The sequence below is a fragment of the Hylobates moloch genome, unplaced genomic scaffold (genome assembly GCF_009828535.3).
Source record: "Hylobates moloch isolate HMO894 unplaced genomic scaffold, HMol_V3 SCAFFOLD_1, whole genome shotgun sequence".
In the NCBI taxonomy this organism is placed as follows: Eukaryota; Metazoa; Chordata; class Mammalia; order Primates; family Hylobatidae; genus Hylobates; species Hylobates moloch.
The window spans coordinates 88,456,168-88,478,018 of record NW_026652276.1 but is presented as its reverse complement, the minus strand read 5'-3'; the positions used below and the strand labels follow the sequence as shown (position 1 = coordinate 88,478,018).

The following is a 21,851-nucleotide window of genomic DNA, read 5'->3' as shown; positions in this document are numbered from 1 at the left end:
CTCAGTTTGTTGGCTGAAGATTCATTTGATGAATCCAATTTTTCTGAAATAGATGATTCTTATGATTCAGATGATTCTGATGTTAGTTCTGTTTAGAAATAACTCCAAGAACAGTTTTTATATTTCATTTTCACATTGAAAATCAGTCAGATTTGCCTCAGCCTCAAAGAGCGTGTTTATGTAACATTAAATGAGCACTAGCAGAGATCTACAATTTTTTTTTTCACTAAGTGGGAAAGGTTTAATAAGCCCATTTTACATCTTAATTGACCCTATCTCTTTAGGCTACTGCTTTGGTCCTGAGCTCTAGTTCCCACGTTGTACTGTGATCCATGAACTGATTCTGTGTCCTGCACTTTTGTATGAATATCTTGCTGCAACAAAATCAGAAGCCCTGTTTCTCCATGAGGGAATTATTTTCTCTGGGACTGTGATCTATTTCTGAAATCGACCCCTGGATGTGGTCCCTGCTATTGTTACTGAAACACTAGAGGTTTGCTGTGGGACCTGCTGCTCACCATGCAGAAAGCCAATGACTGAGAAGATTAATATTGCCAAGGAAGAAGGCTTTAATTGGGTGTTGCCACCAAAGAGCTCAGTCTCAAATCTATCTCCCTAACTGACTAAAACTAGGGGTTTTTATAGCAGGGAAGAAATATAACAATGTATGAGAAAACAGGAACTAGGGAGGAGCAAGGAAGCAAGCATGATCAATGAGGGGTCTGGAATCTCATTTTCAGGATATGGTGATCTGGTGAGTTTCAGTTCTTTGATGCTCTTTTTTTGAGAGGCCTGAAGGTCCTTTCCTGAGGAAGGAACTCAGATAAAACAAATATAAGTTTCAAGCTTTAACATCAGAAAGATCAATTTCTATGTTTATCAAATGGAACAGTTTATGGGACTATTTGGGTCGGTTTCACTACCTGCTACCAAACCCTACAAATACCATCAATTTATCTGTTAGTATCTCTTCATTGTGCTTGTTGCTGTATACCCTGGGCAAGGCTCTTGTCCTTTGCCAACACTGGGCTGTTCTTAACATAGTGTTTTTCTTGGCACTAAGGACACAATGTCAGTTCTGTTGCATTCTTGACCCACAAAAAAAAAAATGCTTCTCTGAATCTAATGATATGTAAACACCGGACACATCTCTCTTCCTTCCAGTCATATCTTATCTTAATTTACTCTGGATACAGAGCTTCACTCGACAATTCGACTTTCTTCAAGATTGTATGGCCCATAGCCAACGTATGTTTAGTATATACAAGTTCTCAAACTTTTGCTGAGTATGTAATTATATATATAATTTTAAAAATTCTATGGGTGAAAAGTCTCATTAGAAGAATCCTAAGAGGAAACGGATCTTTTCAGAGAATCTTTCAGATTTTGCACTGAAAACAGTAGTTACCACTACGATCAGGAATTTTCCACACACTTCAGAATGACTTCATCCTCTCAGTGAGTTTAATTGCCCAATATCCTATTTATATAAGAAGGAAAGGTGAATAAATATATAAAATACACTGGGAGATGAGGAGAGGGAATAGTTGAATGCCACTGGAGAAAATTAGGATTTCTGAGAGGAAGTGTGACTTGAGGCCTATCTTGGGTAATGTATGTAAGTTCTACATGAAAGAAAGCATTCCAGATAGAAGGCATTCTACAGTGAGAAAGAGTTAAAAGCATGAGAGCACTTTGTTCCCTGAAGAAGCATTGATATGTTCAACATTGCTGAAGAGTTAAAGGCAATAGTGAAAGGAAAAGATAACATGAGGTGAAGCTGATCCAGATCCTGTGAAGCCTTTAGACTTTATCATTAGGAAAGAAGAGTCATCAAAAACATTTGAATAAAGGAGTGGATGTTTCAGATTTGCATTTTTGTCTGCCATGAGGATTATATATTTTGAGGATCAAGAATACTCCACAGATGCACTGTACTGATTCCATGCAATTTAAGGATTTATTGATTCATGATGTCAACATCACCACTGAAATGTCAACATCAAAGTTTCTGGCTTTGAACCTGGGTGGATGGTGGTTTCATTGTCTCAGAGAGGTAAAAAACATGAGCCCCTGAGTGGTCAGTTGACTGGGGTAAGACCATAAATGAGAGCAGAAGCAAAGCCCAGACCAGAGTCTAGACTTGCTGATAATAAAATCCAGTGTTATTATTACTAATAAAAGTAAAAATTTAACTTATGAATTGCAGGAGGAAGTTTGTTGCAAAGTCACTTTAATTACAGTTATCACAGGCAATAAACATATTTATTCCAGGCAACTAATTGTTAACTACTTCCAATAGCATGAAAGAATTATATTCAGAGGTTACATAAAGGGAACAATTCCATAAATTCATGTTCCAATACAACAAAGGCCACAACATTCACTTGGTGTTCTTTTACTTTTATTATCATTTATTTCCAAAATTCAAGAGAGTTCTTTGCAATAGAAAGAATATAAAACTTGCTTGCATAATACTGTAGGTTATCTGCCTCATTTTTATGTCCTAGATAAACAGGCTGTTTTAAAATTATTGACATTATGGAAATAACTCCAATAGTAATATATGATTGTTATTTATTTAATAGAAATTATATTCATGACATTTTATTTTTCAAAATAACTTAGACATCAGCCTAGGGTACCGTCTCTGTTAAAGTCCAGATGAGGTCCACTGAAACCCCAGAAGAATTATCTATGGATGTTCAGAGAGCCATGCAAGATTTATTCAATTCCCTGATAGACTTAAGTGTTTTGTGACTGCTTTTGTTACTGCGTTCTCTGCTCCTCACAGTTGAATCCAGATACTAAATTTGGCTTTTTTCTCACATTAATGACATTGCCATGACATTATTAATATAATGCATTTATTAATAGGCTAAATTTAGTGGACAATAAGAGAGGAGGTGGGCTTGTATTGCAAAATTGTAGTGAAACCTGAACTTTATTTTTTTTTTTACTTTTTTTAAATTTTATTTTATTATTATACTTTAGGTTTTAGGGTACATGTGCACAATGTGCAGGTTTGTTACATATGTATCCATGTGCCATGTTGGTTTGCTGCACCCATTAACTCATCATTTAGCATTAGGTATATCTCCTAATGCTGTCCCTCCCCTCTCCCCCTACCCCACAACAGTCCCCAGAGTGTGATGTTCCCCTTCCTGTGTCCATGAGTTCTCATTGTTCAATTCCCACCTATGAGTGAGAACATGCCGTGTTTGGTTTTTTGTCCTTGCGATAGTTTACTGAGAATGATGTTTTCCAGTTTCATCCATGTCCCTACAAAGGACATGAACTCATCATTTTTTATGGCTGCATAGTATTCCATGGTGTATATGTGCCACATTTTCTTAATCCAGTCTATTGTTGTTGGATATTTGGGTTGGTTCCAAGTCTTTGCTATTGTGAATAGTGCCGCAGTAAACATACGTGTGCATGTGTCTTTATAGCAGCATGATTTATACTCCTTTGGGTATATACCCAGTAATGGGATGGCTGGGTCAAATGGTATTTCTAGTTGTAGATCCCTGAGGAATCACCACACTGACTTCCACAATGGTTGAACTAGTTTACAGTCCTACTAGCAGTGTAAAAGTGTTCCTATTTCTCCACATCCTCTCCAGCACCTAAAACACATGAAAAAATGCTCATCATCACTGGCCATCAGAGAAATGCAAATCAAAACCACAATGAGATACCATCTCACACCAGTTAGAATGGCCATCATTAAGAAACCTGAACTTTAGACACAACTCATTTTTAGATTTCCTCCAGCTTTCACACCACCACTGAGGAGCTCACTGGCCTTTTTAGCTTCACATCATTTGACTTGCCCCTTTCCTCATCATAGTCTCTTTCTACTCCTTTCTTTAGTTTTCCCCACCTTAAGCCCCTACCCTCCTGGAATAAAGAAAATATTCCCCTTATCTCATTCAAAGCAACTATTTCCTCGGTTTCCTGGCAATACATACCTCCTTAAAAGAAATTCTTCCTGTCAAAGGCAATTTCTTTCATAAGTGGGTTGCCAGTGCTAGTTGTTAAAATAATAATGTGTTTACTTTCTTAAATAACCTATCTGTGCTTATGATTTAAAGACATGGGGGCCTCTTCAAAGCACTCACCTTAGAAGAACTCATGTTTCTATTGATGATGTTGCTCTTATAGATGGATTTTGTTTTGTTTTGTTTTTATTTTGGGTTGCTCTTTCATTACTACTCTGGTGAGGCACTTAATTTATTCAAAAATGATGAAGAAGTTTTATTATTTTAAAGAACTTCAATTAGCACCAAAATACTTTTCAAAACAAGTCTATAAGGGGTGACTATTTGACTCTTCCTTTCGAAGTTCTATTTCTACAATTTTAGTAAAAACCACAAGGTGCAGTGGAAGATAAAATGTCTTTCTTCACCAATAGTGTTGAATTCACTGAGCCATATGCTATTAGGTTGGTGCAAAAACTGCGATTACGTTTGCACTAACCTAATATCTAACCTATTTTGTTTGGTTTTATTTTTGTGTAGATTTTTAAAAATTCAAATAAGAAAATTATGGCTATATACATAAAAAAGCACCATGTAATAAATTTACATATATGTTATACTATATTCTAGGCACTGGCCTACTTTACATTTACTGCCTCTTGTCTCACAACTCTGTAAGGTAGATATTATTCTCATTTTACAACCAAAGAAACTGAAGCACAGAGAGTTAAAACAAAAAAGAGAGAGAGAAGCCCGGTCTAACCCTAGGCCTATGCTGCCCTGGATCATCTCAGATAACATTCCAACTATAACAATGCTGAAATGTGACTGGTGAGTTGATCTAATAATTCATGCAATGTCTGCCTCACTGTGAAGCTTTCACTCATTCAACCTCTTATTAAATATATTTTGTGATATGAAAATACAACAAGTAAATATGTAGTAGCACATTTACAGCCTCTAAAGTTAATAGTATTGATCCTGTCAATGTTCTGCTTCTCTCATAGTGTCCATAAGTTTATTCCCATTTGTTAACCTTCACTGTTTTTAAGGCACCAAGCCTTGATGTACAGTTACTGCTTTAGACTTTAAAATTATCATCACTCTAATAATCACTGTAGACTTCTTTATATCTAAGTCCTATTTATTTCAATTAAAGTATACTGCAACAAAAATAACATACCATCTTTATTTACCATGTGGCTTAGTTAAGATGGTGATATAACTACCATTGTTACTAGAAACACTATCTGAACTAGTAAAATACTTTATCCCATCAGGAAATAACTTTTGAAATCAGACTGCATGGGTTTGAAACCCAGCTCCACTACATAAAAGCAAGTTACTTAACTGATTGGAACATCAGGTTCTTTATTTATTCAAGTGGGAGCAATAGTATAATTAGGTTGGGTGCAGTGGCTCAGGCCTGTAATACTAGCATTTTGGGAAGCCGAGGTGGGCAGATTGCTTGAGCTTAGGAGTTTGAGACAAGCCTGGGCAACATTGTGAGACTTTGTCTCTACAAAAAAAAAAATACAAAAATAAGTCGGGAGTGGTGGCATGTGCCTATAGTCCCAGCTACTTAGGTGGCTGAGTAGAAGGATGCTTGAGCCCAGGAGGCGGAGGTGGCAGTGAATCAATATCGTGCCACTGCACTGCAGCCTGGGTGACAGAGTGACCCTGTCTCAAAAAAAAAAAAAAGAAAAGAAAAAAGAAAAAGAAAAAGAAAAAAGTACAATTGGTTCATAAGGAATATTGTAAGGATTATCTTTTCTGTAACCCCACAAAAGACCACCAGAATAACCTGATGAAGAAGGAAACTGAGTTTATTTCCTGATCACCACCTTAACAGATGTCTTAGTAGTCATAGAAAGGAGAGGCCAAGGTGGATATTTGTAGACATTGGGAATCTGGACTTAAGTAGTTTAAGGAAGGTCTTTTAATGTGTGGTGTGAAGTATGTAACATAATAGTTTGGGATGGGTAGACATAATAACGAAGTTCTGGAGGTTATGTGATAAGCAACCAGTTTATCTAGTTAGGCAATATATAATAGTCCTATGAAGCAGGCTGTTTACCCATGTGAGCAACTTACCCTCCTGAGAGTGGGGCTGTTTGAACAGTTTATTGTTTGAATAAATTTATTTCCCAGTAGTTCTTGATGCATGAAACGAAGTTATTTATGACTTTTAAGTTTTATCATAGTTCTGACAGGTAATCTGTGTGGTTGCTGGAAGTCTCAGTTCTGAACAAATGACATGATCCATATGAAACACACAGCACAATACCTGCTATATAATTAACATATCCATAAATGTTAGCCATTTATAACTGCCTCTTCTGTTACGATGTTTCTTAAATCAGGGCTTGATAGATGGGAGACCTAGCCTAACTCTGGCAAGATGCAAAATTTGGTAACCAGACAGAACAATAGAGTGGAGAAAGTGGTCAGGGATGGTCCCGGTTTTGCTTAGTAGGAGGGGGTGCAAGATGGCAGATAGCTCATGGATGGTCAGGAGCAGGCAAGAAGCAGAGATCTAAGCAAGCAGGCAAAGCATAATCCTCTGGGTTCTTCCAGTTGAAAATATTAAACAGATATTAAGGTAAGTAAGCTGGAAGATCTACCAGCAGGCCAGATAAATTTAGGATTAGGAGCTACACATGATTTAAAAGAGCTGAAAGGGAAAGAAGCAGGACCCTTACTCCATCCTGCTACACGGGACAAACAGATAAAGCTTCCCTCAAGCCTAGATGGTCTAGTAACCAAATCTATTACTGAAATTTTGGGGGAAATAGTGAATATAAAATGAAAGTTTGACCACAGAAATTAAAGATAAAATACAAGATATTAGAACTGTGTCAATGATCAGAGTCCTACCAGCAGCATAGCTGACCCAAATAATTTTAGAGACCTTATCTATAATATTCTGTACAGTGCTTCATATTATAAGAATATTATAATAATAAATTACATTCATATCATTCCATTATAATTTCATATGTTCTCCTCCAAACTTCTGCAATGTAGATATTGGAGCAGTTTTACTCTAATTTAGGTGATGACAAAACTGAAGCTTAGAGAGTTTAGTCACAGATTTTAAATGGCAGAATGGGGGGGCAACTACAGGTTTTCCAGACACAGATCTTGTTCCAATATGTCCAAATAGTAATTATGTTACTGAGGTTTGAGGGGAATGTGTTATAATTGGATGACTTGCAAACTCATTTTCATATACTCTTTCCCTTTCCCTTCTCTGTCTTTTGCTCATTTTTGGTTTTAGAAAAACAAAATCAATTGAAGATATGAAAAAAAATGTTTTTAGAAAGATATTTCTACACCTCTATTTCATCTTGTGATAATGCAGAGATATGATTGGGGAGTCGACCTGATAATTCATACAATATGACTCCTCATTGTGAACCTTTCATCCATTCAACCCCTTATTAACAATATTTTTGTAACATGCAGAATGCTAGATTCTGGAGAGGCAGAGATAAATAAGGCAAACCTTCCTTCTGTTCTACTTTTTAAGAAACCCCTAGTCTATTGGATTTGATAGATTTATTGTGAAAGAGTATAAAAAAGTAAAAGATTAAGGCATATACAAGGTACAAGGCCAGGGAAGGGGGCCGTATATGCTAATATGGAATTAGGGAAGAGTAGAGAAATTCCTTGGCTTCCTATTCCTATTTTGTCCAGCACCGCTATCTCCCACCTCAGATTCCTACAACATATTTCCAGTGGAAGCCAAGAAGTATGGGAGCATTGGAAGTACATCCTGCCCAATGACCCTCTCACCTCATCCCCACCAATAATCAGAAGAAAACAGAAGAAGCAAAGAATTGATCTGATAGCAAATACACCAAAGATGAGTACAGCATCTCCCTGGATTTTAAAATAAAGATATTTGGAGCAGATGAATACAAATCTGATTTTTTAAAAATTTGAATTACCCAAGTAATTATGACATAGGAACTTACTTTTGGAAGATTTAACACATTGTAAATATAAACCAACACATAGAAACCCATGCAAAATATAGTGCTTCATTTTACTTCAGGACCCAAGCTGCTCAATTATTATGAAAGAACCACTTTTTGGTTGCCCAAGTTTTATTTGCATGGATGCATGGGAGAATGATGAAATTTCTCTCTGTGAATATGAATGTTAATGATTTGGAAACATAGAAACGACACATAATTCTGCAATTCTCATAGCTCTTAAAATATATAGAGGACTTGCATTGCAAGTCTTTATTTTAATTACTGTTATTAATCTTCATTGACTGAGGCAGTAAAAGGCAACCACTGACTCAATGAGCAGCAATCCAACAAGTCATGCAAACTGCAGTGTTGACAGCCTTTGGTTGGATTCCTGAATGGATTGTGTCTAACTAAATCACTGTGTAATCATGGATCCTTTGTGATTTCACATTCTCATCTTATAGTCAATTTTTATTTCTCTGATGTGGCATGTTGTGTTCAGTAGCTTATCTGAAAACGTCAATATGGTTTTGAAAGGATAAAATCAAATTGTAACAGTTTATGTTTCCATAATGTGTGCATAGCCTAGGGAAAAAGTGACAAATAGGAATACTATTTCACTGTATTGCCATGTTACAGACATTGGAAATATGATTCTGCCTCCATATTCTCTCCAAAGTAGATTAGCTGGATTTATTTTTTATATATTTATAAATCAACAGCTAATAGACCATTAGAACAGCATTAGTGTACATCCAGATGACAGAAGAGATTGTAAAAGAAGTGGAGAAGACTTTCTGACTTTCCCTACTTTCGTGACAGTAAATATTGTCTTCTTGCTTTTATATGACATAAAAGTAATCTTCTTACTTTTATACGATCTAAACACAAAAAGAGATGTTAACCTCATGCATCGTATTTTAAAATGTTGGCATAAGCCTAAAGGTTTTACATATTTCAAAAAGTCTATCTTTATGGTAAAGTACTTGAGTAACCATTCTCAACTTTGGCTACACATTTGAACTTCCGAAGATTTTTTAAAAACATTTTCACCTGTAGACACACTCAGACACTTTAATCAGAATCTCTGTGACAGAAACTCTCACACCTATAGTTTTTTGAGCTCATGAGATAATTCCAATGTCCAGCCAAGATTAAGAGCCACAGATATATTATTATAGAATTAAAAAAATAAACTTTAACTTCCTTGCAAGTGTTACAAATTCAGCATGTCAATATAGTGTTAACTGTTGCCATGATAAAGCTTATGATTTCACTGGAATACCAGATTTCAGGCTCTTGATTTGGACATCAAATATTCCTTTCAAATTGATGAAAATTGCTATTACCATCTGCCACTTTTACTCTCAAAGTTAATTACATATACATTGTGCTCCACAATAATGTCAATTTTGCTAATCCCATTTAGATATTTACATAAAAGAAAACAAATAATAACTTCATAAGACATGTTGCTAAAAGAGTTATTTGGTCTAAATGTACATAATTTCAATTAAAGCTGACATTCTATGCTTAGTTTTAATGAAGTGATCCTAGGGAAATTGGTATTTTCCTATCTGATATAACGATATATATATTTGAATGCAAGATTAAGGCACATTTTAATATGCTTTGTTTCTAATTTTTTCAATTAATTTTTTTACAATTAATGTCATTTAAAACTTTTGATATAGCATATAAAAGAATCTCAGGCAGAAATCATTAGTTATTCTAATGATTTCTAAATAAATAAATTATTTTTGTTGCATTATTATTATTACTTTATTATAGTACTGAAAGAGCTATCTAGCTTGAGACTTGTATTCTGTGAAATGAAGCTTTGAATTAGCCAACTTTGAAAGTCCTTTCCAGTTCCACCATGTGGAGATTATGAGCTTTACTCTGCAATGTATACCAAGGAATGTCTACCATACATTTCAGATGAGACCTTTGAGATTGCCTACCTTAATCTTATTATGTAAAAGATATAAAAACTGAGGTGAAAAGTGGTGAAATTATCCTTTTCCTATCACAAAGAACAAATAGTCTTGTATCAAGGAGAATAGATTATTAGCCAAGTTCTATCTATTTGTTTTATTTTAAGTACTTATCCCCACTTCCATCATTTGTTCCGTGTTCATGTTGTTGTTCTTATTTGTTTTGAATTGTTTCTGGAAATATCAGTGAGTTAAAAACCCTGCCAGCTCTCTCTCTCTCTCTCTCTATATATATATATATGTAATATTATATATAACATATTAGATATTATTTATAATATATAGTATAACATATAGTATAAAGGTTTTTTAACTACACAAAACTTTAAATGCATTTTCTTGTCTAAACAAAAGAAATTATTGTATTCACGTGTGTTAAGATGTGCAGTTTTTTCATTTTATGTGTCTGAAATTAGCATGAGTTTTTCAAATCAAACATGGTCATAGCTGTTCATATAGCCATTGCTTCAACTAAATTATGTGTACTCTTTGTACTGCGTGTATTAATTGTCATTCACTATTTTTTCAAAAATATTACATTATTGTTCAATATTAGAACAAAAAGTTATTGTCTGAAAAGAACAAGATATGAAAGAACAGCAAGAATTAAATTTCATAAACAAAGATTTGTTATTGGAGGCATCATTACAATCCTACATTTGCCTGTTAATCAACAGCTGACTGATTTATATGGCTTTTTTCTTATGTCAACCAAGGACCAAGAGTGTTGGCACCACCAAGGATGGTATTATAAATGTAGAATCATGAGTTCATACCAGATCTATTGAATCAGAATCTGCATTTTAACAAGATCCGCACATAATTCATTTGCACCTTAAACTTTAAAAAGCAGGACTTTATAGTACCAAGGAAGATATCACAAGAGGTTGATACTGTTTTAGATTTCTTGAGTTATATGCTAAATGTTTGCCCCTCCTATGATAAGCAATACTATTTAAAGGCAGAGAAAGCTTAAATACATGGAAGAAACTTCAAATCCACAGGAAAATGATGTGACTGATTCATAAGTCAAGCATAACAATATTGATAGAAATCTAAGTCCAAATTCATTTAAAAGCTTTTTCTGTAAGCTCTATTTAAGTATTAAATAGACTCTAGTGATAAGAAAGCATTGTGCTATAATTTGACCACATTTTTTTCTTTCGTAACAGTAGATAAAATCATATCTTCCCATAGATGGAACATTAACTTTGGTAAAATACAGACAATAATACCAGTTCATTGTACTGCAAATTCATCAGAAATAATGAAAATAATAACTCTTGCTTATATAAATCTATGCATTTAAGATAACTGGATAAACTGACATAGAAAAGAACTAATTTGTATCACTTTAATAGTACAGGAGTCTTCTTTGCTGAATGACTTTATTCAGCTTTATTGAGGTATATTTGACAACTAAGTTATATATACTTAAGGTATACAACTTGACGTTTTGATACACATAAACATTGTGAAATGATCAAGTTAACATGTCTGCCACCTCACATCTTTATGATTTTTTTAATGTGGTGAGAACTCTTAAGATCAATTCTCTTAGTATGTTTCCACTACAGTATACAATACAATGTTATTAATTATAGTCACCATGCTGTGCATTAGTTCTCCAGAACTTATTCATCCCCCATAACTGAAACTTTTTACCCTTTGATGAATGACTGTTTACACAGGAAGAAGAGGAAGAATTAATTAAAATATTAGCCCTATTTTATTTTTATGCTACATTAAATAATGACAGTGGAAGTTTTCTCTAAGTAAACATGATAGCTACATTAACAGTAAACTAATTCATTGTAATTTTGACACATAAAATGAATACAAAGGTAACATTTGTGAGTGGATTTTTTTAATCACAAAGTAAAGCTTGATAGAAATACTTTAAGGTGGTGCATCGAAATATCTGCTTTTAGTTTGACATTTTAAATCATTTATTTAGTTGTTGGCATTTAGTGTAACATACAAAAAATGCTGATTGAAAAAATCTTTTTTAAAAAATGATGCTGAGTAGACTTTATTGACTGTAATCCTTGAGTGAAGCCACTAGTTGTTGGCTGTTGGACTGCTTTCAGCCTGTTTTTCTAGCTATACTTCTTTGAGGAGGATGATGATCTTTACCTTACTCTTGGCTTTGCATGCTGAAAGTGATTAGGTTTTTTAATGAGGCAGAAGAATGGAAATTTGAGGAAAATGGTAGAGAAAACCCTCTCTCATTTACCAAGATGACTTTCTAAGTTGATTTAGTGATGAGCTACTTGGAGATACAAGTCAAATGATGAAGTTCATAGAAATCTTTTGAATCTTGCCACCAGAAAGAGATGACAATAAATCCAACTACTGTTCCCATGCCTTACATTTTTATTCTCTTATATACAGAGTATCTTTTGTATTATAGATTCTTAATAAATATTTTTCAAATAAATGTATGCTGGAAAATGTTGTAATTGAGGTAAATGGACATTTTTAGCTGGCTATATTGCAGAAGACTTTACTGAATAGGTGATCTTTTAGACAGTTTTAAAAAATAATGAAGACCTTAACTGGCACACAATCAAGTATTTATTATATGCCTTCATCTTACACATCTTATTGTATTTTTTTCACTCCCTTGTGAAGGAAACTAATTTCAACAATGCTGTATGTGTCATGCATTAAGCCATTCATAAGTAGCAAGCGGTATCTGATTCAGTTTCTATCATGGTACTAATTATCTAGCTCTTCAGAATATTTTACATGAAAAAATAACCTCAGGTGAATAAACTTCTGTTTCTGCTCCAGAAATCTTTTGGCATTTTTTTATAATCTGTAATCACGTTGACTTAAAATGACATGACAGAAATGCCTGAATGTTGACAAGTTGATGGGAGCAACAAACATCTGCCTGTTAAATTTGGGATCACCACCTACAGCACTACACATATCATTGATCCAAGTGTACCTTGATTGATTTCTTGAAAAGAAAAATCTGGACTTCTTTGGATTTATAAGCAAAGTCAAAAACATTTTTCAAAATATTAAATTCTAAAAGTAGTAGTAATTATGGTGTAGCCCCTTACTAATCAGTGTGCTCCAGGGACCAGTAGCCTCTAAATCATCTGGGAGCTTTTCAGAAATGCAGAAACTTCACCCTAGACCTAGTGAATTAGAATCTGCATTTGAATAAATCTCCAGGTGATGCTGAAATGGGAAAAGTTGCCTTGTCCCCCTCACACGGCGTGTGATGGGGCTGTGGCTTGCTTCTTCAGTGCCCCTCTGCTCAAATCTCTAGGGCAGTATATGGACGGACGGGTAGGTTGTGGGGCTCCGACCCCACAACAGTGTTTAGGGCCCTAGTGGGAGCGTGCTACCGTGTGCTCTTTTAATTTTGCCGTCCATAGGCAGCTTGTGTTAACCAGCTCAATTAGACCCTCTACCTTGTCACTACCTTGTCACAAGGACAGAGGACTTTCTGTATCCGGGGTTCTTGCCTTGGTGTACCGGAAGAGTCACATCACACTTGGGCTTGGAGAATGAGTGCAAGGTTTTATTGAGTGGAGGTAGCTCTCAGCAGATGGGGGAAGCCAGAAAGGAGATGGAGTGGAAAGGTTTTCCCCTGGAGTCCGGCACCTCAGCGGCCTGGGCTGTCTCCTCTGACTGCCCCAGCCAAATTCCACCTCTTCCCACTGGTCAATGGCTTGCTGGCTTGCCGGTGCCTGCTGGTGCATCCCTCTCCCTGTCCAGCCGCCCGTGCCTTCCTCCGCTGACGTGCTCCTCTCCACATCCAGCTGTCTGTTTCATCCAGGTGTCTGTGTCTTGGGCAGATCTGCTCTTCTGGACGTCCAGCAGCTTGTGTGTCAGCCTTCTAGAGTCGGGGTGGTGGAGGGGGTGTGGTTAGAGGCACAGGATGGTGGGCCAGGGTGGTCTTGGGAAATGCAACATTTGGGCAGGAAATGCCTGTCCTCACCCAGGGTTTGTGGGGGTGGAGCCCTAGCCAGGGACCACGTCCTCCTCTACCCAGCACTTCCCTTCCCTTCATCCCTGCCATTTAAAGGGACCACGCTCTTACCTTCCCAGCACTTCCATATCAATGACTGTGCACATTACAGTTTGAGAAATGCTGGTAGTCCATTCCCTTTCCTGATCTCCAAAACATAAGGAAATTTTAGAGGCCAGCATGCATTTAGTAGATTCTGAATCTAAAGGAAACCTAAATCTTTCCTTGGAAGTAGACATTGTTTATAGCATCCTCAAATGGAATTAAAAGCATACATGACTAGATTTAGAACAGAAAAATCTAGAAAAATGTGTTTTACATACTTCAAAACTCTTTGGACCCATGTCTATGTTCCTATGACTTTTTGAGCTATACATTTTTATTAACAAAGAATAAAATTATATTCACTAAATGAACTCCTTTGTACCTGTTTTACCAGTTTCCAAATGTTATTTTATATTTCTTAGGTTTTTCTTAGACTTGTAGAAATCATGCTGCTTCGTTCCCTGCAGGAGTTAAAATAAAAATATTAGTAATTATGCATATTTAATTTTCAGAATGCCAACTGATTACTCACAGCACTTATAAAAGGGAAATGATTTTAGATATTCATAAAACATTTCTTTAGTAAGGGGCTTTCAAATCTGAGGTTTTGTTATTATGGATATTTCTTTTTATAATAATCAGGATAAAAAATGCATTTATTAAGATCCCTCTTCTTTTCTCTTTTTCAGATGTAAGACAAAAGTCTACCCTGATGAACTTCCAAACACAAGTGTAGTCATTGTGTTTCATAATGAAGCTTGGAGCACTCTCCTTAGAACTGTTTACAGTGTGATAAATCGTTCCCCACACTATCTACTCTCTGAGGTCATCTTGGTAGATGATGCCAGTGAAAGAGGTACAAACTGGTTTTTTTTTTTTTTTTGGTTTTTTTTTTTTTTTTTTGTATTAGAAAGCTTTATTATGCCCAAAAAGATAACTAGGTAATTATCTATATTTGCATTATAATTTTACTAGCCCTGCCACAGCCTATCAAATTCTCTATTATTTTATATCTAAGGCAATAAATACGGATAGGAATTGGCCACCATTTCTGTGTGTTGAATTTCCATCTTGGTAGTATCTCTGCTATTTCTTAAAACAGTTTCAAAAATTTTTCTTATATAAATTCTTATACATGTTACAGATTTTCTCAAGTTGACATTAGAGAATTATGTGAAAAATTTAGAAGTGCCAGTAAAAATTATTAGGATGGAAGAACGCTCTGGGTTAATACGTGCGCGTCTTCGAGGAGCAGCTGCTTCAAAAGGGCAGGTCATAACTTTTCTTGATGCACACTGTGAATGCACGTTAGGATGGCTGGAGCCTTTGCTGGCAAGAATAAAGGAAGACAGGTAAGAATTTATGTGTTATGTCTGCCTGGGTTATGACTGAACCTCTTAGGACAGTTCCAGATATCCATCAGAATTTCTCTTCCAAGTTGCTATTTTTAGAAGGTTTATTTTATAGCTTTTCTTAAAAGCAAGTTTTCCCACTTGCTTGACAAATAAGACTGCCGTATTCGTGCTGGACATAGTTGATTAAGAAATAGTGAAACAATTCAAATAATAAAAATGTGTTAAATTACTTTTTAGGTGAAGGAAATAAATATAATCTAAAATAGTACGATTGTGTTATAAAGCACATTTTCAAAGCACCTTTTTGTGTTCTCACAACCACCCTGTGAGGCAGGTACTGTAGATATTCTTACCTATAACTCATAATGGGGAGGAAGAAAGAAGCTACGTCTAACTTGCTCCAGTCATTGGAAGTGCTGGGAACAATTATTCAGCTCTTTCCAGTTCTCTGCTAGTGTTCTGTAAACTACACTAGCACCCTTAGTCAGTCTAGTTCAAATTCACCTGGAACGTCTTAAAAATGCACACACACACATGCACACACACAGCACTGAAAAAATTATAATTAAAAAAAGAAACATAAGAGCACAGCTATAAGAATATGTTTAATTATGTCAACAATATTGTCACCTTTTACATACACATTTTGAAATCTGGAAAATTGAATAAATAACACTTATAGAAATTAAGAATCCTTATACATACCTGCAATTCCTTCTGTTGTTGATGAAGTACAAGCGTTTTTTTGCAAATATTTATAAACACTGGTGATAAGAGAGTATAATTTCTAAACACCTAATGAAGATAACTAACATTGAATGCTATCTGATACAATAACAAGACATTACATAACACCATACTTGCATGGTCATTTCATTTATAGTAGAAAAGTCCTCCTAGAATTGACATTTTTAATTAGACACTCAAGATAGGAGCTACTTAGTCTGAGCTAGTCCAGCCACATCACTTAAACAGCAGGATTAGGTACTTGCCAGGAAGATGGATGGAAGCTGTCAGTAAAATGAAGCACAGCAGCTGAAGAAAGCAGTAGGAACCTTTTAGTCCATAGAGTGTTGTACATGGCTAATAACATTTTTCCACTCTGTGTATTGTACAGTACCCACAGGACAGTAAGACTGGCAAAGTAAAATAAACTTAAAAATGAATTTGCTGGCAAATTTTGGTATATTATGTTTTTTTTCTCCACATGTGTTTCAGAAATTCAACTGAATGAGCTTTTAATGTTTCAATACGGTCATACATAGGCTGTTTATTTTTTTATCTACATAATTACACTGTATTTGCATATGATGAACCCTATTGTCTTGTCCTGATTATAAATTTTAAAACTACCCTAAATAGATAGTCTGTTCAAGATTTTTAGACCTAATTTCTTCTCCTCACAAGTTAAATCATTAAATCTAATAAAGGAAATGAGAAAAATATTGATTTTTCTGGGGTCCAGAGTCACCAAGAAGCTTTTCCAAGGCTAGAGGAGTCTTGTTGATTGCAGATAAGTTGAGGCTCTGGTCAGTTGTGTGGAATATAAGCCTTCAATTGAAAATAAGTATTGGTGAAACTGGTGTTACAAAACAAGTATAAATAATGGACATTTATGTGCTTTTCATATCTAGAGATGATTCAGAATCTTATTTGTATATTTGCCTTCTACCAAATATGAAAAACCAACTCTGGTCTTCAGAATTAGCTACAACCAGTACAATTTGAGTAGGCCTGAACATTTACTTGTGGAAATCACAGAAGATTGGTCCCATAATAAAATAAATGAACAGGCATTAGATCAAGAATTAGAGAAGGCACAACATGGATTAAAAGTGTACCTAATGATTTTCCCAAATGAAATTTTCTACCATAGAAAGCTACCATTAAGAACACCAGCCTTTTGGCTCTTACTTTAAGAAAAATGGGATAGGCCAGGTGCAGTGGCTCACACCTATAATCCCAGCATTTGGGAGGCCAACGCAGGCAAATCATCTGAGGTCAGGAGTTCGAGACCAACCTGGCCAACATGGTGAAACTCCGTCTCGGCTAAAAATACAAAAATTAGCCAGGTGTGATGGCAGGAGTGTTGGGAGGCTGAGGCAGGAGAATCGCTTGAACTTGGGAGGCAGAGTTTGCACTGATCTGAAATCTCCCCACTGCACTCCAGCCTGGGTGACAGGGCAAGGCTCTGTCAAAATAAATAAATAAATAAATAAATAAAACACCAGAGATTAAAGTTGCTTATCTTTCCCTATCTTAAGCTATCATCTAGGTTATACATGTAAACTCTTAATTTGAGGGTATTTTACTCAGAAATTGTCATGACCCTATCATCTTTCATAGGAAACATTTACTTATACTGACAGATTATGATTTTTATTGTTGCTGTTTGTTGATTTTTGTTTGTTTTTCCTAGTAGGTGTTTTCTCCATGAAGATGTTCTCAGAACTCTCTAAACTAAAGTACCCTATTTGAAATGCAAACTACCAGATCTAATTTGCCATCATCCCTTCTTCCCTCCCTGAATGCTATTGCTCTTCAATGGGTTATAGCTAAAATGATGCATAATCTCAAGGCAGCTCTACTAATCATGCTGTGGGTGGAGGTTTTATAAAAAATAGACCCTGCTCATCTTGCTAAGTTAGTACTTAGAATGCATTTGGAAATAAACTTGAAGGTCAATTAGTGTATTTGATTAGATTTCAAAAGATAGCATAAAGTAAACTGTAAGGAATATGTAGTCAAAGGAAATAATTCCATCGACTAATAGGATAAAATGAAGCTAAAGGCATATTAAAGTAACAAAATAATTAAATTTCATCATATCAGCTATAATCAGTTTGAAGAAGATAATGTAACATTTTAATTATCATGTGTCTATAAATTGGTTTTAATTTCTCTGCAGGAAAACAGTTGTCTGCCCTATCATTGATGTGATTAGTGATGATACTTTTGAATATATGGCTGGGTCAGACATGACTTATGGGGGTTTTAACTGGAAACTGAATTTCCGCTGGTATCCTGTTCCCCAAAGAGAAATGGACAGGAGGAAAGGAGACAGAACATTACCTGTCAGGTAGGTAGATCATATCTCTTGAAGATTATGTATATTCCCCTAAAAATTAAGGAATATTATAGATTTCTGTTCTAATGTTTAATTATTTAATCGTATCCTTATTATTCAATATGCATACACATTATGACCTTTACATAATCATATAAGGATCAATGACAATATTAAATATAATTTAAATTAGTATAGGTAAACTTAAGTATTGGCAAAAATGCTAAATATCTTTTGAAAGTTTATGTACTCTTATATTCAAAATATATTTACTGTGAATTTTCTATGTGACAGAAATGTGCTAGCCTTGACACTTCAAGTAAATGTGTGTCTTACCTTAAAGTATATGGTTTATAATAGAAATGTTCTCAAAACTGAAATAGCCAAAAATGTTTTGGTAAATATTCTAAATATACCACCTTTAAAAGGTTATCTTCCTTATAGATTCCATAGGTCCATTTGGAAAATATTAATGTATTCAAAATTATGAAGGGTTTATTGTCCCAAATTACTTCAAATACTACTTAAGTTGAAATACTGATAAGTAAAATATGCACTTATTTGTAATAAAAAATATCATATACATCTCGAATTGTCTGTATAGGCATTACCCACTTTATTAACACAAAAGTATCATCTTCCTACTTAAACACATTGTGGACCTCTTACCTGAAACTAAAAATCGATTTCCTAAAAAATACTTTGGGAAGTATTCACTAGTTTAGTTCTTTAAAGATGAATTTGGCAAATCATCCTTCCTTTGGAACATGAAATACCCTAACATTCTAGAATGATACACTTTAAGTCCTCACTTAGCATTGTCAACAGGTTCTTGGAAACTGCAACTTTAAACAAAATAACAAAAACACTGTCATCAATCTTATAATGGAAGGACATTGAACTAAAGGATGTTACCCGAGGACATTTTGTTTTGTCATTTCACTTAAAGTTGCAACAACATTAAGTGAAGACTTACTTGTATGTAAAATCCATGATCCGAACAAGAATGCCTGGTAACCTACTGAAGGGATGACTTATCTATTGTCACCTACTGAATTATATAATGAATTAATTAAAATTAAACTCTACTAATTGGCTAATGGAAGAGAATGGCTAAAGGTATTTGTTACTGAACAATTAAATATTAGGGATGTTAACTTCTAAAGGAGATCTATTACATCAAAGAGAAAAATAAAATGTGACTTCTAACATTTGTATAAAGTCATGTAAGTTATCATGTCAATATTTAAAATGTAACTTAGTAGTCTTAAGTCTTGTATAATCTTCAAATTCACCAAGTCTTACTGATACCTACCTTTAACAAACTGGGAAAATATAGTGGCTCATGTTACCATCATTTATTAAATATTCTATTTTCCCAAATTGTTTTCATTTAGTGTTAGCTGATTTTTAAACTTTAGATCCCAAGTGAAAACTATCAGAATGCTTGACCAATATACACTTACATATAGATAATGTTTTTATTCATTTGAAAATGCTGTTTATAAGAAGGCATGTTTATACTCATTTAAAAAAAACACGTTGGCAAAAGACATGCTTTATTTACATTCTCATAGAGTCAAATGGAAGATAACTAAGAGGTAGCCAACATTCACAGTAAGAAATTATTGATCTCATTCATAAAATAAAGATCCATGTAGAAATCAATCATTATTACTCATATTTCATTAACTAAAACAAAAGATGAATCATCTAACTTCCTATATTTTAACCATAATTTATGTGATTGTATTGCAGTACTATGAGAACTGATAAAATCTCAGTATATTTTGTTTGCTTCAGTAACTGCACATCATTTTATTTTCTAACATGCTGACGAAGCTGAAGTGAGAGAAACAGAGAAACCTCAGTCTTTGCTGAAGTTTCTAGATTTTTGTGGCAAAAGGTTAATTAATTCATGGGTTCAGTTGTAACAGCCTGCAGGTAATTTTCATCAGCATAGCTGTAATGTGAACATTCCTTCTACTTGTAATCTATTGCTTGAAGATGTGATCATTTTTCTCACATTCATACAAACAGATAAATCATTCTAGATGTTGAAGACAATTTTTTTCCTACTTGATTAACAGAATTCTGAATAGCTAAAGTGATGAAAATGAAGCTGAAATTTTAGTTTTCTTAGTGGAATGCTTCATTTAAAATGTCAGTTATAACAGAACTTTGTAGTCACCATAATTGGCTAGTCATCATTGAGAAATACAATCATGCATCTGCTTACGTTGAAAGCCAAGTTGAACTTGTGACCTAAATCAGTTATACTACATCTAAAGTAAAGCTTAACATGGTCATTCTTATTTTTCTGGGCTTTGGTATTTTCATTTTCATAATAAATGGAGTTTGTGAAATACTTGTTAATTTTCATATTATAACTATGGAATAATATACATAATTATGAATATATATTTTCCTTTAATCAGTAATATATAATTTCCTTTAATACGTAATATATAATTTCCTTTAATCAGTAAACTTTCCTGGACATTTAATAATCAAATTATATGACTTTTCAAGAATATTTCAATTATGTGCGCAACAAATAGTACTTTTTAAACTGGAGGTCATAAACTAGGAGGTTTTGTGCCAAATATTCTCTGTAGAAGTGTTTTATTTGGCATACATAGTGTTTTACGTTTTCAAAAGTTACCAACACTTTAAAAATGAGATATTTTAAATAAAAATCTGGATTTCCATCTACTAATAAGTCAGAAGATCTTGCTACAATGGACCAGGATTCTTACCTGGCACCATCAGGTGGAGTTTAGTAGAAACTGCCCATGTAGAAATGGCATGAAAACTTATCCCAATCTCCACAACTCCTTCTAATTATGTTCCTGACTCTGAGGCTGAGGGTCATTTGACATTTGTCATCATTCTTGAAATTGAAGAAATATTTCTCTGCACCTGTGTCTTGAGGAAAGGGGGAAAATATATTTATTGTAACAAATCCACTTTATATAATTGTCTTTATCTGGCTATAATCTTTTAAAGTTTTGACCCTGGTCTTAGAGGCTACTGCCTGGGAAATGGCTGAGTTTGAAACTCATCAAGCATATCACCCCTGTATAACTATGCATATACATTACCTAATAGAATAAGCAACTAGTAGCAAAGTTACCTGATAATGCAAATAATACTCTAGATCATTTAATTAATTTGGGGATGAGTTATGCATTTTTTCCTAACACATACAAATGGGAGGTGATTTAGTTTAGGCTATTGAAATAAGTTTGATTCCATACAAAAACAAACATACAAACTGTTCTATTTGTATTCCATGCATACAAACTGTTGGGCACTGTGCTAAGTTCTGCACATACAAACATGGATAAGGCAACCTATGCTGTAAAGTTGCTCACTGTCTGGCACTGGCCACAGGTATGCTGGATGAGGGAAAGAGTCTAGTGTAAAT

At 34.5% G+C, this 21,851-nt stretch overlaps 1 protein-coding gene across 8 annotated transcripts in view; it reads left to right on the top strand.

The window, feature by feature from the left end:
* The window catches only part of GALNT13 (polypeptide N-acetylgalactosaminyltransferase 13), a 588,430-nt gene that overhangs the window by 345,426 nt on the left and 221,153 nt on the right, over positions 1 to 21,851 (top strand). For all 8 annotated transcript variants that reach the window (XM_032755681.2, XM_032755686.2, XM_032755680.2 and 5 more), the window contains 3 exons: positions 14,689 to 14,855; positions 15,144 to 15,351; positions 18,263 to 18,433. In XM_032755681.2, coding sequence (XP_032611572.1) covers positions 14,689 to 14,855; positions 15,144 to 15,351; positions 18,263 to 18,433 — 546 coding nt within the window. The remainder of the gene's footprint in view (positions 1 to 14,688; positions 14,856 to 15,143; positions 15,352 to 18,262; positions 18,434 to 21,851) is intronic.